The sequence below is a fragment of the Lemur catta genome, chromosome 1 (genome assembly GCF_020740605.2).
Source record: "Lemur catta isolate mLemCat1 chromosome 1, mLemCat1.pri, whole genome shotgun sequence".
NCBI classification, from domain to species: Eukaryota; Metazoa; Chordata; class Mammalia; order Primates; family Lemuridae; genus Lemur; species Lemur catta.
In genome coordinates, this window is record NC_059128.1 from 210387366 (window position 1) to 210402494 (window position 15129).

General features: G+C 38.1%; 1 protein-coding gene across 2 annotated transcripts in view; it reads right to left on the bottom strand.

Annotated features, from left to right (window-relative positions):
* Positions 1-15129, bottom strand: part of IGF2BP2 (insulin like growth factor 2 mRNA binding protein 2) — a 158285-nt gene that overhangs the window by 36714 nt on the left and 106442 nt on the right. For both annotated transcript variants that reach the window (XM_045539861.1, XM_045539860.1), the window contains exons 4-7: positions 14331-14382; positions 11030-11093; positions 8040-8312; positions 5980-6114 (exon numbers count right to left, since the gene is read on the bottom strand). In XM_045539861.1, coding sequence (XP_045395817.1) covers positions 5980-6114; positions 8040-8312; positions 11030-11093; positions 14331-14382 — 524 coding nt within the window. The remainder of the gene's footprint in view (positions 1-5979; positions 6115-8039; positions 8313-11029; positions 11094-14330; positions 14383-15129) is intronic.

Here is a 15129-nt window from a genome sequence, read left to right on the forward strand (position 1 = left end):
CAAGGGAAATGAGAAAATACCTTGAGACAAATGACATAAAAACATAACATATGAAAACTTATGTAAAAGCAGTTAGTACTATGAGGTAAGTCAACGGAACAACCTAACTGTACACCTTAAGAAACTACAAAAAGAAGAAACTAAACCCAAACCCAGCATAAGGAAGGAAATAATAAATATTATAGCACAGATAAACAAATACAATCAACAAAACTAAGAGTTGGGTTTTTTAAAAGATCAACCAAATTGACAAATTTTTAGATTAACTAAAGGAAAAAAAAAAAAAGAAATAAAGAACACTGAAATAACTAAAATCAGAAATGAAAGCAGAACACTACAACCAATGGCACAGAAATAAAAAAGATTATAAAAGCCCAGAACCAGATGGCTTCACTGGAGAATACTACCAAACATTTAAATAAGAATCATCATAATCCTGGAATTCTTCCAAAAAATCTAAGGGATGGGGATCAACATTTCCAAGCTCATTCTATGAGGCCAGCTTCATCCTGATTCCAAAGCCAGACAAAGGCTGGGCACAGTGGCTCATGCCTGTAATCCTAGCACTCTGGGAGGCTGAGGTGGGAGGATCGCTTGAGCTCAGAAGTTTGAGACCAGCCTGAGCAAGAGCGAGACCCGTCTCTACTAAAAATAGAAAAATTTAGCCAGGTGTCTGTGGTGTGTGCCTTTAATCCAAGCTACTTGGGAGGCTGAGGCAGGAGGATTGCTTGAGCCCAGGAGTTTGAGGTTGCTGTGAATGAGGCTGACATCACAGCACTCTACTCAGGGCAATGGAGTGAGACTCTGTCTCAAAAACTAAAATAAAATAAACAAAGCCAGACAAAGACACAACAAAAAAAGAAATCTACAGACCAATATCTGTGATGAGTACTGATGTAAAAATCCTCAACAAAATACTAGCAAATAAAATTCAACACCATATTAAAAGAATTTATGCCATGACCAAGTGGGATTTATTCATGGAATGCAAGGATGGCTCAATGTACAAAAATCAATCAATGTAATACATCACATTAATAGGGTGAAGGGAGAAAAAACACATGATCATCTCAACAGAAAAAGCATTTGACCTTTCATGATAAAAATACCTAACAAATTAGGAATAAAAGGAGATTACCTCAACATAATAGGTCATTTATGAAAAGCCTATAGCTAACATCATACTCAATGGTGGAAGACTGAAAGCTTTTCCTGTAAGATCAAAAACAAGGCAAGGATGCCTCTTCTTGCCACTTGTATTGAACATAATATTAGAAGTCCTAGCCAGAGCAATTAGGTAAGAAAAAGAAATAAAAGGCATCCAAATTGGAAAGGAAGAAGTAAAATGATCTCTATTTACAGATGATATGATCTTATATATAGAAAACCCTAAAGATTCTACAAAAAACTTTTACAACTAAGAAATGAATTCAGCAAATTTGCAGGATACAAAATCAACATGAAAAATAATTTGCATTTCTATATACACTAGCAATAAACAATGTGAAAAGGAAATAAAGAAAATAATGCCATTTACCAATAGCATCGAAAAATATAAAATACTTAGAAATAAATCTAACCAAGGAGATAAAAGACTTATACACTGAAAGCTATAAAAAGTTACTGAAAGAAATTAAAGACACAAATAAATGTAGACATTCTGTGTTCATAGACTGGAATACTTAATATTGTTAAGCCATACTGGCCAGGTGCAGTGGCTCACACCTGTAATCCCAGCACTTAGGGAGGCTGAGGTAGTAGGATTGCTTGAGGTCAGTAGTTAAAGATTAGCATGGGCAATGTAGCAAGACCCTGACTATACAACAAATAAAAAAAATTAGCTGAGCACAGTGGCGTGTGCCTGCAGTCCTAGCTATTCAGGAGGCTGAGGCAGGAAGATCACTTGAGACCAGGAGTTCAAGGTTGCAGTGATCTATGATTGTGCCACTGCATTCCAGCCTGGGTAACTACATAAGACTCCGTCTCTAAAAAATTAAACAAGAACAAAAAAAAAATGTCCATACTACCCAAAGTGATCTACAGATTCAACACAAGCCCTACCAAAATCCCAATGGCAGTTTTTGCAGAAATAAAAAAATTCATTCTAGAATTCATATGGAATCTCAAAGGACCCCGAATAGCCAAAACAACTTTTTAAAAAAAGAAAGTTGAAGTGTTCAGATTTCTTGCTTTCAAGACATATTACAAAGCTACCATAATCAAAGCAGTGTGATACTGGCATAAAGACAAACAGACCAATAAAACAGAATAGAGAGCCCAGAAATAAACCCTTGCATTGGTCCAGTGATTTTTGACAGACTGCTGACAGTACTTGATGGAGAAAGAACAGTCTCTTCACCAAATGGTGATGGGAAAACTGGATATACACATGCAAATGAATGAAGTTAAACCATTATCTTACACCATATACAAAAATTAACTTAAATGGATTAAAGATCTACCCACAAAAACTAAAACTATCAAACGCCTAAGAGAAAACACAGGAAAACCTTCATGATATTGGACTTTGCAATGATTTCTTGGATATGCCACCAAAGCACAGGCAACAAAAGCAAAAATAGACAAATGAGAGTATCTCAAACTTAAAAATGTTCCTGCATCAAAGGATACAATCAACAGAGTCAAAGAGTAACCTATGGAATGGAAAAATTTGCAAATCATTTATGTGATAAGGAGTTTGCTATGGTTTGAAAGACATGTTTAAATTTAACTGTCATTTTAACAGTGTTGAGAGGTGGGAACTTTAAGAGGTGATTAGGTCATGAGAGCTCTGCCCTCATGAATGGATTAGTGGAGTTATTCTCACAGGAGTGAATTAGTGGGCTATTTATAAAAGGCATGAGTTTGGCCTGATTTCCCCTTCTGTCTCATGTGCTTGCTTCTACCATAGGATGATCTTTGCCAGATGTTGACACCATGCTCTTGGACTTCCCCAGCCTCCAGAACTGTGAGCCAAGTAAACTTTTGTTCTTTATAAATTATCTGGTCTCAGGTATCCTTAGCTCAGAAAATGGACTAAGATGGAATTAATGTCCAAAATATATAAAGAACCCCTAAAACTGAACAACAAAAAAATCAAATAACTCAAATAATAAACAAAGGACCTGAATAGACATTGCTCCAAAGATGATATACAAATGGCCAACAAACATACAAAAAAGATGCTCTACTTCACTAATCACTAATAATCAAAGACACACAAATCAAGACCACAATGAGATATCACCTAGGATAGCTGCTATCAAAATAACAGAAAGTAACAAGAGTGGTGAGACTGTGGAGAAACTGGAACCCTTGCACACTATTACTGGAATTGTAAAACAGAGCAACTGCTATAGGAATAAGTATGGAGGTCCCTTCAAAATTAAAAGTAGAACTACCATATGATCCAGCAATCCTACTTCTTGGCATATATCCAAAAGAACTGAAAGCAGAGACTTGAAGAGATATTTGCACATTCTTGTTTATAACAGCATTATTCACAATAGGCAAGAGGTGGAAGTAGCCCAAAATGTCCATCAACAGATGAATGGATAAACAAAATGTGGTAGATACACGCAATGGAATTTTATTCAGCCTTAAAAAAGAATGAAATCCTGTCACATGCTACAACGTGGATGAACCTTGAGGACATTATGCTAAGTGAAATAAGCCCATCACAAAAAGGTAAGTACTATATGATTCTACTTATATGAGGTATCTAAATGAAAGTAGTCAAATTCATAGAAGCAGGAAGTAGAGTAGTGGTTACCAGAGGCAGAGGGGAGTGGGAGAAAGGAGTTGTTAAATGGATAGAATTTCTGATTTGCAAGATGAAAAAGTTCTAGAAATCTGTTTCACAACAATGTGAATATACTTAACACTACTGAATGGTACACTTAAAAATGATCAAGATGGTAAGTTTTACGTTACAGGTTTTTACTATAATTTTCAAAGAAGTTTTTTTAAAAAGGCACAGGGAAGGGATGCCCTCTCTCTCAGTCTGTGAATATTTTTCTGCGGGGACACAGGTCTAAAATCACTACAGCTGTCCTATTATGACAAGGGAATATGAGACAGGAAAAGCAAAAACACATCCTGGGTCTTTGAGCCCATGATTCAACTAACCTTGGAGCTACTCTACCTTAGGACTTCTTATTATGTGACATAGTAATTGTTTCTTATTGCTTAAGCCACTGTGTTTTCTGTTGAGATCAAAAGCAACTAACAGATGCATTACTACTGCCTCAAAATAAACAGGATGCTTGAAGAAGCTCCACTAGAATGAAAGCTTTCAGAGGACAGGGGTTTTTGTCAGCTTAGTGCACTGCTGAGTTCCTGGCACATGGAACAGTGCCTGGTACATAGCAGGTGTTCAATAAATATTTGGTAAATGAATAAAAAGAAATTTTAGGATCCCTGTTCTCCTACATCTTCTAACTGCTACTCACCCCCTCAGGCTCTGTCTCCTACAAAGAGAGTCCTTCTTTGCCTTCTCTGAAACGTCCAAATTCCCTCTTGTCTTCCTAAAACCTTGATTAGAGTCTCCAGTTACATGCAGTCATTGGACACTGCATTTTTCCACTGCAGCATTTCTCATAGCTATACTTAATTACTTATTGGTGTAATTATTTCCTTAATTAGCATCTCTCCCATGGATTGTAAGCTTCATCAAAGCAGGGACTGGTTCTTGTTCATGGCTGTAGCCTCAACTCCCAGCATAGTACTTAGCATAGTGTAGGAACTCAAAAGAAATTTATTTCCAAGATATTCAAATTCTATCTTGGCTTTACATGAAAACTTAAAACCCAATTTATAAATCAATCTTTTTGACATTTAGAATTTTTTAAGTTCCTTGAAGAACCAAAGAAGGTATTATTTATAAACTTCTCAATCACTTGGATGAGAGAGAGGCTTCTTCAAATTAAACTATGGCATTTGGGGGATTTCAAAAGCCCCAAGTAAATAATTCATAAGTAAAAGGAGAGAGTCCCTTAAGAAATCTGAGAATTGACTTGTGATGTTCTTCTTTGAAGGACCACTTTCGTCTTCTTGGTTTTGGAACACTCATGTTTGACATTATTTGCAAAATTAATTTTATACTTGATTCATCCCTTACTGCTTCTTTATAAAATTGCCACCACTGCCCATAAACAGATTTTGCCAAACTAAAATGTCTTTTTTACTTATTATATTGTCTACTCCATTGCCATTCATTCATTTATAATACAGAATCAGTTTGTTTAGTAAGAACTGTATTTGCCATTCAAACTGACACAATACTCATTACGCTGTGGGATCCTAAGTAGTATTTCATAAAAGAAAGGGAGGGGAGAGATAGAAGAAAAAAGAGGAAGAAGAATAAAGTAACCACTTGGAAACTAGTTTCTACTACTTAAGGAAATGTCATCCGATTTTAAGAGTGTAAATGTTTTAGAATCATGGCGGGAAAAACCTTTTCCAGAACAGTAAATTATGGCTTTGGTGACAACATACATTCTATTCCTGCATTGTTCAATATGATAGCCATTAGCCATACATGTAGGTATTTAAATTTGTGTGAGTTAAAATACAATGTTCAGTTCCTCCACTGTGCTAGTCACATTTCAAGTACTCGATAGCAACATATGGCTAGTGCCTATACTGTTGAACAGTGCAAATATAGAACATTTCCATCACTGCAGAAAGTTCTACCGGACAACGTGAGTCTATACGCTCCTACCAATAATTACTAGCAATGGCTGACAGAAGCATTAGGATCACCAAGAAAAACACGCAAGTGGAGAAACAGTCATATTGTAAATGTAAGAGATCTCCCACTGTATTCTTTTTGGGAACAAATTTCTTAAAGCACAATCCCTCCCTTACCCCTTTACTGAGTAACAGATTAAGAGCTTTTGAAAATTTTTCTTGGATTAAATAAGGGAGAAGTTGCTCTTATTCTCTGTTGAGTGATCTGGGCACTGCATGCAAACTTACAGTTTGGTCTCATCAGCCTCTTTCTGCATGATTTCAAGAATCATGCGGCATGCTTCAGAGGTTCCCTCTGGGGTGGCATGGATGGTAACAGGCTTCTCTGCAGCCCCAGAGTTCTCCTTTCTATGGATGTCTACCCTGCAGGAAAAGAATCAGGAGCCATAAGTACAATGTCATCTGGGATAAGACCCTAGTCCCAAGAAAGCATCACGCCAGCCAACGTACAGCAAGGACACAGACAGACAAGGAGGTGTCATTAGCACGTCTGCAACCAATGCCATTCTCCAAGAAGGAGGCAAGCAGTGCAAGGCGTCTTGTGCCAAACTGTAATTCTTTGCAGCTCCGTTTAGAAGGGAACGGTTCTCACAGGAGTGCTGTGGGACAAAGGCTCTAAGCCAACTTGGTAATGAAGCCAGTTTGGTAAATGAAGTATTTTGTGTAGCCTTTCAAATGATTGTAGAAGTGAAGAGTAAAGTGAGAAGGATAATACTGCACATTGGCATAGTGCCGGTCTCTGAACTGATTGCAGCTTTTAAAAGCCATATGTTAATCCAAATCCAAACACCAAATTCAAGCAAGTTTTATATATTTGAATGTGGACAGAAAACAGAGGCATGCCCGCTCTCTGCCTCTCTAAGTTTTTGGTTTCCTTTCCATTGGCACCCTGCCTTCTTCTAGGCTCTTAAAACTAATGGCTCAAAAGCTTGATGACTTTATCAGACTTCTTTGGATAGCTGTGGCCCTACTTGTTTTTGTTAACTTTCAAAATCACATAATTGATTATATCCCTTTTTACTCTGGCTGTTAGAAAGCCCAGAGCTAAGTCTTTGGCCCACTTCTAAGAAACGGGTACATTTGAGAGCAACCCTCACTTCTATTTAAACTTGCTTTTTTTTTTTTTTTTTTTAAGCCACCTTAAACAATTTTTGGAACAAAAAGACATATAAGTAAAAATCATTTTCACAGCAAAGCAAACTTGGAGGGAAAGATAGGGCTGGTTTTCAAATAAAGGGAATACCAGACAGTAACTTCCCTCTCTCCTATTTCATCACTTCACTCCTAAGATTCTACACTCTGGGACTCATCCATATTTGTGTCTATTATTTGGGGATAATTATAAGATGTTTTGAAGAAAATAGCACTTTCTATTTCAGGTTATAAGACACTCACTGACTGACCTGAATAAATGCACCAGCACATGCAAATAACTATTTGTCAGTAATTTGGTGTTTTGCAATTTAAGTGCTTTCATATTAATTATTTCAGTCAACATGCCTGACTGTACTAATTCTCACAATAAGCATGGCAAAACAGACAGGAACCCCTGCCCCCTGTTTTTTTTTTAACAGAAGAAGCAACTGATGCTCAGAGAGGTTAAAAGATTTTTCCAAGATCATATAGCCATTGAGTGGTAAAACTTCAACATGAGTCTTTGTTTTCACATCCTGTGCTTTCTTTATTACATCGTGCTATGGTCTCAGGAACATACAAAAATCAGCAACTCCACAAGTCATTTTACCTGCTAAAACTCCTACAACCAGTTTAGTCTCCTTAAACATACAGAATACCACACATAAGGTCAGTGTACTTTATTTCCTGCTTGGCATGACAGTGACTCACCCACATCTTTATTATGTAGCTCTTTGTGAGACTACCTAGGTGATCTCAAAGAACAGTGCCCCAGGGCTCTGATTCAGGGGAGGAGGTAAGAGCTAAGATGAGTGGGTTCTAGGATCCCACAGAGCCCCACACCTCTGCTCGTTTAGGAATCCATGCATTCACAAGCATTAGTTAGCTTATGGCAACATCCTGGCTGTGAGGTCACCAGTACCCTCTTCGTGAACCTTTAGCCTCTCTGGGTATGACCATTAGGCCACTGGCATGAAAGCTCATCAAAGCCCCCAGCTTGATGTTATTCTGTTAGTAGTCCTGTTGAAAAAAGCCCGTCCCCTATAGCACAGCCCCCCGCTGATATAAGCAATAGTGACCTGAGGGTGGCTGAGACCCACTAGCACGCAGGGGACCCCTCAGAAGGAAGCAAAGGAAGCCCCGGAGGCACGTACCGGGACTGGGTCTGCTTAGTGATGTTCTTTATGGTCAAGCCCTCCTTTCCGATGATGGCACCAACAAACTGGGTGGGGACCAGGATCCGCAGCGGGAAATCAATCTGTCTGGCCTGAGAAGAGCCCCCAGGGGCGTGGCCTTGCTCCCGGGAAGAGTGGTCCCCACGCTGGGCTCGCTGAGGGGGCGAAGGGGAGCTCACCTCTTCATCCGGGATGTAGGAAATCTTGAAGGAGTAGTTCTCAAACTGATGCCCGCTTAGCTTCTCGACGGCTCTGAAATGCAGCAGGGATGGGAGAGTTTTGTCAGTAACATCAAGAGAGACCATCCTGCAGACTGGTTCATTCACTCTCCACTTACCAGGTGGCTACGTAGATGCCATTCCAGGCACTGAGTATACACCAGTGAGCAAGACAGACACCATTTCTGTTCCCTCAGAGCTTGCAGTTAACAATTAAACAAGATCACAATGTATAGGCCTGGTCAGACTTGAAATACAATTTTGGATTCTGCTTTTTTTCGCCACCCAAGGTTGTAACCCCCTTATGAAAAACTCTTCATAAACATAGGTAGGTATAAAATTATGACTTTCTTCTCATTTTAATCATAATACAAATTACTGAAAATTCAAAAAAAGATGTCTTAATCCATTTTATCTTTCCTGTCTTTCTTAAATATAATTGTTTATAAAATGGATTTTATTGTACATACTGTTTTCTAATCCTTAAAAATTGCTAATACTCTAAACATTTTTCCATGTCATTATCTTTCAATATAATTTTTTTTTTTTTTTTGAGACAGAGTGTCACTTTGTTGCCCTGGCTAGAGTGAGTGCCGTGGCGCCAGCCTAGCTCACAGCAACCTCAAACTCCTGGGCTTAAGCGATTCTACTGCCTGAGCCTCCCGAGTAGCTGAGACTACAGGCATGCGCCACCATGCCCGGCTAATTTTTTCTATATATATTTTAGTTGGCCAGATAATTTGTTTCTATTTTTAGTAGAGACGGGGTCTCGCTCTTGCTCAGGCTGGTCTCGAACTCCTAACCTCGAGCAATCCACCCGCCTCAGCCTCCCAGAGTGCTAGGATTACAGGCGTGAGCCACCGCACCCGGCCTCAATATAATTTTTAATGGCTGTTTAACATTCTACTCATTTACAATAACTTTTGCAACTGATCCTCTATTGTTAGCTATCTCCGTCATGTCCAATCTTTTACAATTACATATAGTATTGCCATAGGCATCTTTGCAACTACAACTTTGCACACAGGACAAATTCCTAGTAGAATTACTGGATCGGAAAGTATGCAGAGTCTATGGCCATAACATCCTGAACATGCCCGATCTCATCTGATCTCAGAAGCTAAGCAGGGTCAGGCCTGGTTAGTACTTGGAAGGGAGAAAGTATGCAGAATTCTAACATTACTGTTAAGTATTCCCAAATGGCCCTCTGGAAAGGATTCAATATTTACTATCCCATAGCAGTTTAGGAGAGCATTTGTGTCCTTGAATCTTCAAAAGAACAGAGTATTGTTATTTATAAATATTTATCAATTTAATAGAGGATAAAGGATATCCCACTACTATATTTTGAAAACTGTACATGAAGTAGAACAAATTTCATGTTTAACAGCATTACCCAACTCTACTATGCTAATGTTTAGGGTTTGTGAATTTATTACAAAGCAGTACCTTTTGAATTCAATAAAGACAACAGGGTATCATCATGTACAGAGGTCCACTTAAGCGGCAGCTGGATACCGTTAAGGTGAGTTGCTGGTATTTCTCCTGCTTCCGTATGTGTGCCAAAGTTAACAGTAAAATAACTTTTACCTTTTTTAATGCAGAATTAACTTTCTGAAAACTAAAAGTATGAGAATGGGTTAAATATATCTTTATGTGTGTTGAAACCTTGAAAAAGAAATATAACTATAATCCTGGGATATATAACTGTGGTGATGCCACATTCATAAAGCATGACCACATGTGACCATGATTCTAGTTATGGTGACCTGACAGGTACTTCAGTGACCTCGTACAAAAAAAACAACTGTCTTGCCTGGGCTACAGTGCAGTGGCATCATCATAGCTCACTGCAACCTAACCCCTGGGCTCAAGCAATCCTCCTGCCTCAGCCTTGTGAGTAGCTGAGACTACAGGTGCCTGCCACCATGCCTGGCTAATTTTAAAAATGTCGTGTACAGATGGGTTCTTGCTATGTTGTACAGGCTGGTCTCTAACTCCTGGCCTCAAATGATCCTCCTGCCTCAGCCTCCCACAGTGCTGGGATTACAGGCATGAGCCACTGCATCTGGCCTTGTTTTTTTTTAAATTCAATCTCATGTTCATTAATAGCTAAGTTCAAAATTAACTATCACTGAAGCAATGTAGTAATGAATGGGCACTGGGAAGAGAATGGGGGTAGGAGAAAAGAACCCAAACCAGGTGTTACTGATTAACTACTGCCAAACAATTCTCCCTGCTGCTGCTGTCACTGAGGTGGATCTCCCTTTTAATATTACACAGAGGAAGAAGTGATATGTCAGCATAGGCTTCTGCTTCTTCCTCATGGTGTACAGAGGAAGCTCCAGGTAAAAGTGGCTCCAAGTGGTTGGCAAAGCAGAGACCAGCAGACACAGTGTCACAGAGCTGGTGCCCTCTATTCCTGATCATGTCAAGACATGGTTCCCCCCTTTGTTTTGATGCCAAAGCTCAACATTTTTCACAATAGAGTCTGCACAAATCAACAAACATCCTGGTATGAATGTCCTGGAGCTACACTGACATGTCAAAGGTGGCAGGAATACTCTGGAACTATACCAGCATGTCAGAGGTGGCTCAGATGCTGTGGAGCTCCATCAGTATGTCAAAGGTGGCATAGATGGGGCTCTACCGACCCGTCTTTTCAGAAAAGGTTTATAGACACAGGACTCAATGAAGTTCAAAGACAAAACCAAAATAAACTTAAAAGGAAGTAAGCCCTAATCCACTTACATTTTTGCTTCTTCTCTTGTTGCATATGTGACGTTGACAACAGCAGTTTCTGTGTCTGTGTTGACTAGGGAAAAAGCAAAAACTACATTGTCATAGAAAAAAAAAGCTGTCACTCTCTGGCTTAATGCAAACAGATGAACTTTAGAGAAAAATATACAGAAAACCTCATCACCCTAGCTCTACAGTTATTTGCATCTCTGTGTTTATTCATGTGCATTCATGGTAATTTGTAATCAAATGTATAACACATTTGTAATCTATTATATATATAAAACTCAGAACTATATTTTTCACTTATTTTATAAATACTTGTGCATGAGTATACACATATGGACATTTTCTTTGTATTTTTCATTTCTAATGTCTACATAAAATTTAATGAGTCAAATGTTATGATTTGCCTAACCATTCCCCAATTGTCGGCAAATAGGTTGTTCCCAGTATTTGCTGTTCCAAACAGTGTTGCTAAAAATCACCTTTGCTGCAAACATCACTTGATTTTGTGGTCTTCTGAATTACTTCTTTAGGCTAAAATCACAGGAGAGAAATAACCAGGTAAAAGAACATGATGCTTTTTAATGTGTATTTTCAGACTGCTTTCCTAGAGGTCTGGATCAATTTACTATACCATGATCAAGGCATAAATATAAAATATAAAATAAGAAAATGTTTAAATTTAATTTTTCATTTGTTGACAAAGTTGAATCATCACTAGTTTTGCTTCCGTTTCACTGAACTCCTTGACTCTGTGAGTTAATTTAGTAATTGTGCACACTCAATAAAGAAAACTGACAATTCTCACTTACTTATTAGCTAAAGGAGAAAACATATAAACTCTAAGACTGGCTAATAAGGGATAACTCTTGTGAGCTGGCTTATCTTGGTTCATAATTGCTTGCCTCTTCTTCCACAGTTAGAAATTAAAAATAAATTCAACAGGGAAGATAAAACTTTCTCAATCCAAGCCAGTAAACTTAAACAACAAAAATATTTGTTTTCCCTAAAAAAACAGATGTGACTAGATCAAATCCTCCCTTTAAAACATTTAAGCTGTTGGGAGACCTGGAGTTAACAACAACATTAAGAATAATTTAAGAAAATCATGATAAAGCTGTTTTTCACAGTAATAATAAACCCTATAATGCAGGGATTCTTAACCTTGGATTCATGGTTGGGCTTCAGGAATTCTATAAAATATCCTCTCCTTCCCAAATGATTCAAATTTGTGGAAATGTGAGTTTTTCTGGTTTATAATTTCTGTAAGATTCTTAAAGGGACGTGGGACCCCAAAAAGGCTAAAGACCACTGTTAAAAATATTGTTTGTCCAATAACTTCAAAGTAACTGCAGCCTTTTGGGGTGGGTGGGGGTAAGGGAGTGCATAATCCTCAGGAAGAACTGCCACTGAGAGCTACATGCCATAAACACTGAGCCCAGCCCCGGCCTTTGCCCAGGAGTGTTCATATTGCCCTCTCATTCACACTTACCCAGAGTCCTCACAGTGCAAAACAGGGGATGTGTAGCCCACAACCGTCCTCTCTCAGTGCTGACACATAGAACGCTACTGAGGTTTCATATTTGCTGCTTTCTAGTGCTACAGATGGGGCTGTAGACCCAGAAAGGGCTGGGTTTAACCTCCTGAATAAAGCTATCCACCAGGATTCTCAGATTTTGTTTTCATTTCTTAGTCATATTCTCTGTTCTTCCAAGATGTTTGTCTTCAGGAAATCAGGAAGTTCTTTGATTCTGGAATGAGCTGAGCTCCATTCAAACAATTTATTTCATTGGACTGAAAGTTCTATAGTTTCCTAAAACTCTACTGAAAATGTTTTCCTGCTGAATCAGGAATCCCCCTTGAAACAGGACAAAACAATAGCTCAACAGTTCTATACTGTAAGTTGTGAGGCAGCTGGAAACTGGACGGTCTCCAAGGGCACAGGTGCCCCAGGAGCTGTAAACCGCCTCAGGACCTGGAATACTTCTTCCTTTAGTAGCATTGTCCTGAATTTATAACATGGTCTTAGTAACTTTTACAGGTTCACAGTAAGGCCGTCTGGGCTACTAGATCCAACCATTAGAATGTCTTCTTTTCCATGTTGAGGGAAATAAGAACTGAGAAACAGAGTCCTTGGTAAATCATGTCTTCCTTCTGAGCTCTTGCCCTTCACCTTTGGGCATGAGCAGGCAGCAGCATGAAATGAATAATAATATTTTTAATATTCATGGAGTGGAGAATATCTAAATAATTACTGCTTTAAAACTATTATATTAATTATACTGGCAGATAGAATAGATCACATGTGAGAAAATGCGTTTGCTATGATTTTTCTTAAGTGAACCTTAATCCCTTAAGATGATGTATGACTTCACTGTCTACAAATACCTTCTACAGGTTCTCTTTGTGTGCCACAACTAGTCAGTGATAGAGAAAGAATGGAGATTATTCTTCCCATTTTACACATGTGGACACTGAGCCAGTGAAGCTGAGTGACTTTCTGAAGGGCTCGTAGTCAGTAAGGGACTGAATTTACATTCTGCTTTTCAGGCCAAGGCAAAAATAATCTTTCTCACATGTTACTGCCTGTCACATCAGGAGCTTGGAATCTACTTTTCCAGGACTCTTAAAGAGCTACATAAGATATCAGCTTGAGGTATCTTTTTTTTTTTCCTTTTAAAAATCATAGCATTTCACACTTTAGAAGATAAAAATGAGGGTGTCAGGAAGAAAAGTAGTTTCTGGGTATTTGCAGCACTGCTCCTAAGACAGTGGTTCTCAAACTTGAATGCACATAAAAATCACTTTGGGGTGCTTGTTTGAAATACAGATTCATGAGTCCTCAAAGACTCAGTAGGTATATGGAGAGTCCTAGGAATCTGCATTATCACAAGCACGCAAAGGGATTCTTGCTGTAAGAGTCCTTCTCCTTGGGAAACAAGCAAAGACATGAGGGGTATGTTTTTCTTATCCAGGAAAAGGAAAGTAGCAAGAATGTAAATTCAATTACTCCTAGTGAATTAAGCTTAGTCCACCCAGCCTGACAGTGTTTGTCCAGTGCTTGAACACATTGCAGGGTATAAGAAAAACAGCCTGAAAATCATATTCCTTAAAATAATAAACTATGCAGATATAGATAAAAAGACACAGATTTCTCTTACATATAGATATACAAACATACACCTTAGGAAGCTTGTTTCAAAGAAATATGAATTTACTATTTCTCCCTGGAGTTGACCCAGCCTATAAGAAATAACAGGTAATATCTTTCTCCAAAGCTCAATATACTAATCTCCTCACTTATTACCTTGTTCCACATTCTCCACTGTCCCATACTGAGCCAAAAGTCCATCCAACACCTGAAAGAGAAAGAGCTTCAATGTCAGAATAGGAAGATAAGATCATACTCACAAAAAATGGTACAGTAATATGCCCTAGTAAATGAATTAAAGCAAAAAAAAAAAAAGACAGTTATAGGAATGATCTAATTACACTGATATTTCAGGTCTTCCATAAAAAGTTAAAATTGAATAAATATATGGGACTCTTTCATTTGCTTATTGGCTCCCAAGTAATCTATTCATTAAGGTGGCATAGCAGAATTTCAGAGTCTTAGTAACTGTTAACAATCACATTCATCATCATGGTTGCAACCCACTTGCTGCTCTTGAAATGAGGATCAGGATAAAGTGGCTCACTTCTCCTTACTGAAAGATGTAACGATTCATCCTCCAGTTTTCCTCCCAGGGATTTCCTTATTTTACAAAGTAATGGGATGTATATGCTTGAAATTTACCATAATAAAAAGTTTTTAAGTAAGTAACAAAAATGTTAGACAAAACATTGTTTCCTTTAAGGCTATTTTGATTTTCTTTGGGTTGGGGAAGAAAACACCAGGCAGTTTATTTTTAAATAATGCAATTAGGCCACTCCCCATATTTTTATTTTATTTTAAGGTAGCAAGCTTATAAGTTTTACAACTCTGAAAATATATCTTAGCTGTTACTCATAGAAACTAATTCAAAACAAACAAAAAATCTGCTCAAACCAACAAAGAACTTTCTATTTTGTTGGTTTTTCATTGATTTCTTTTTAAATCATGATTC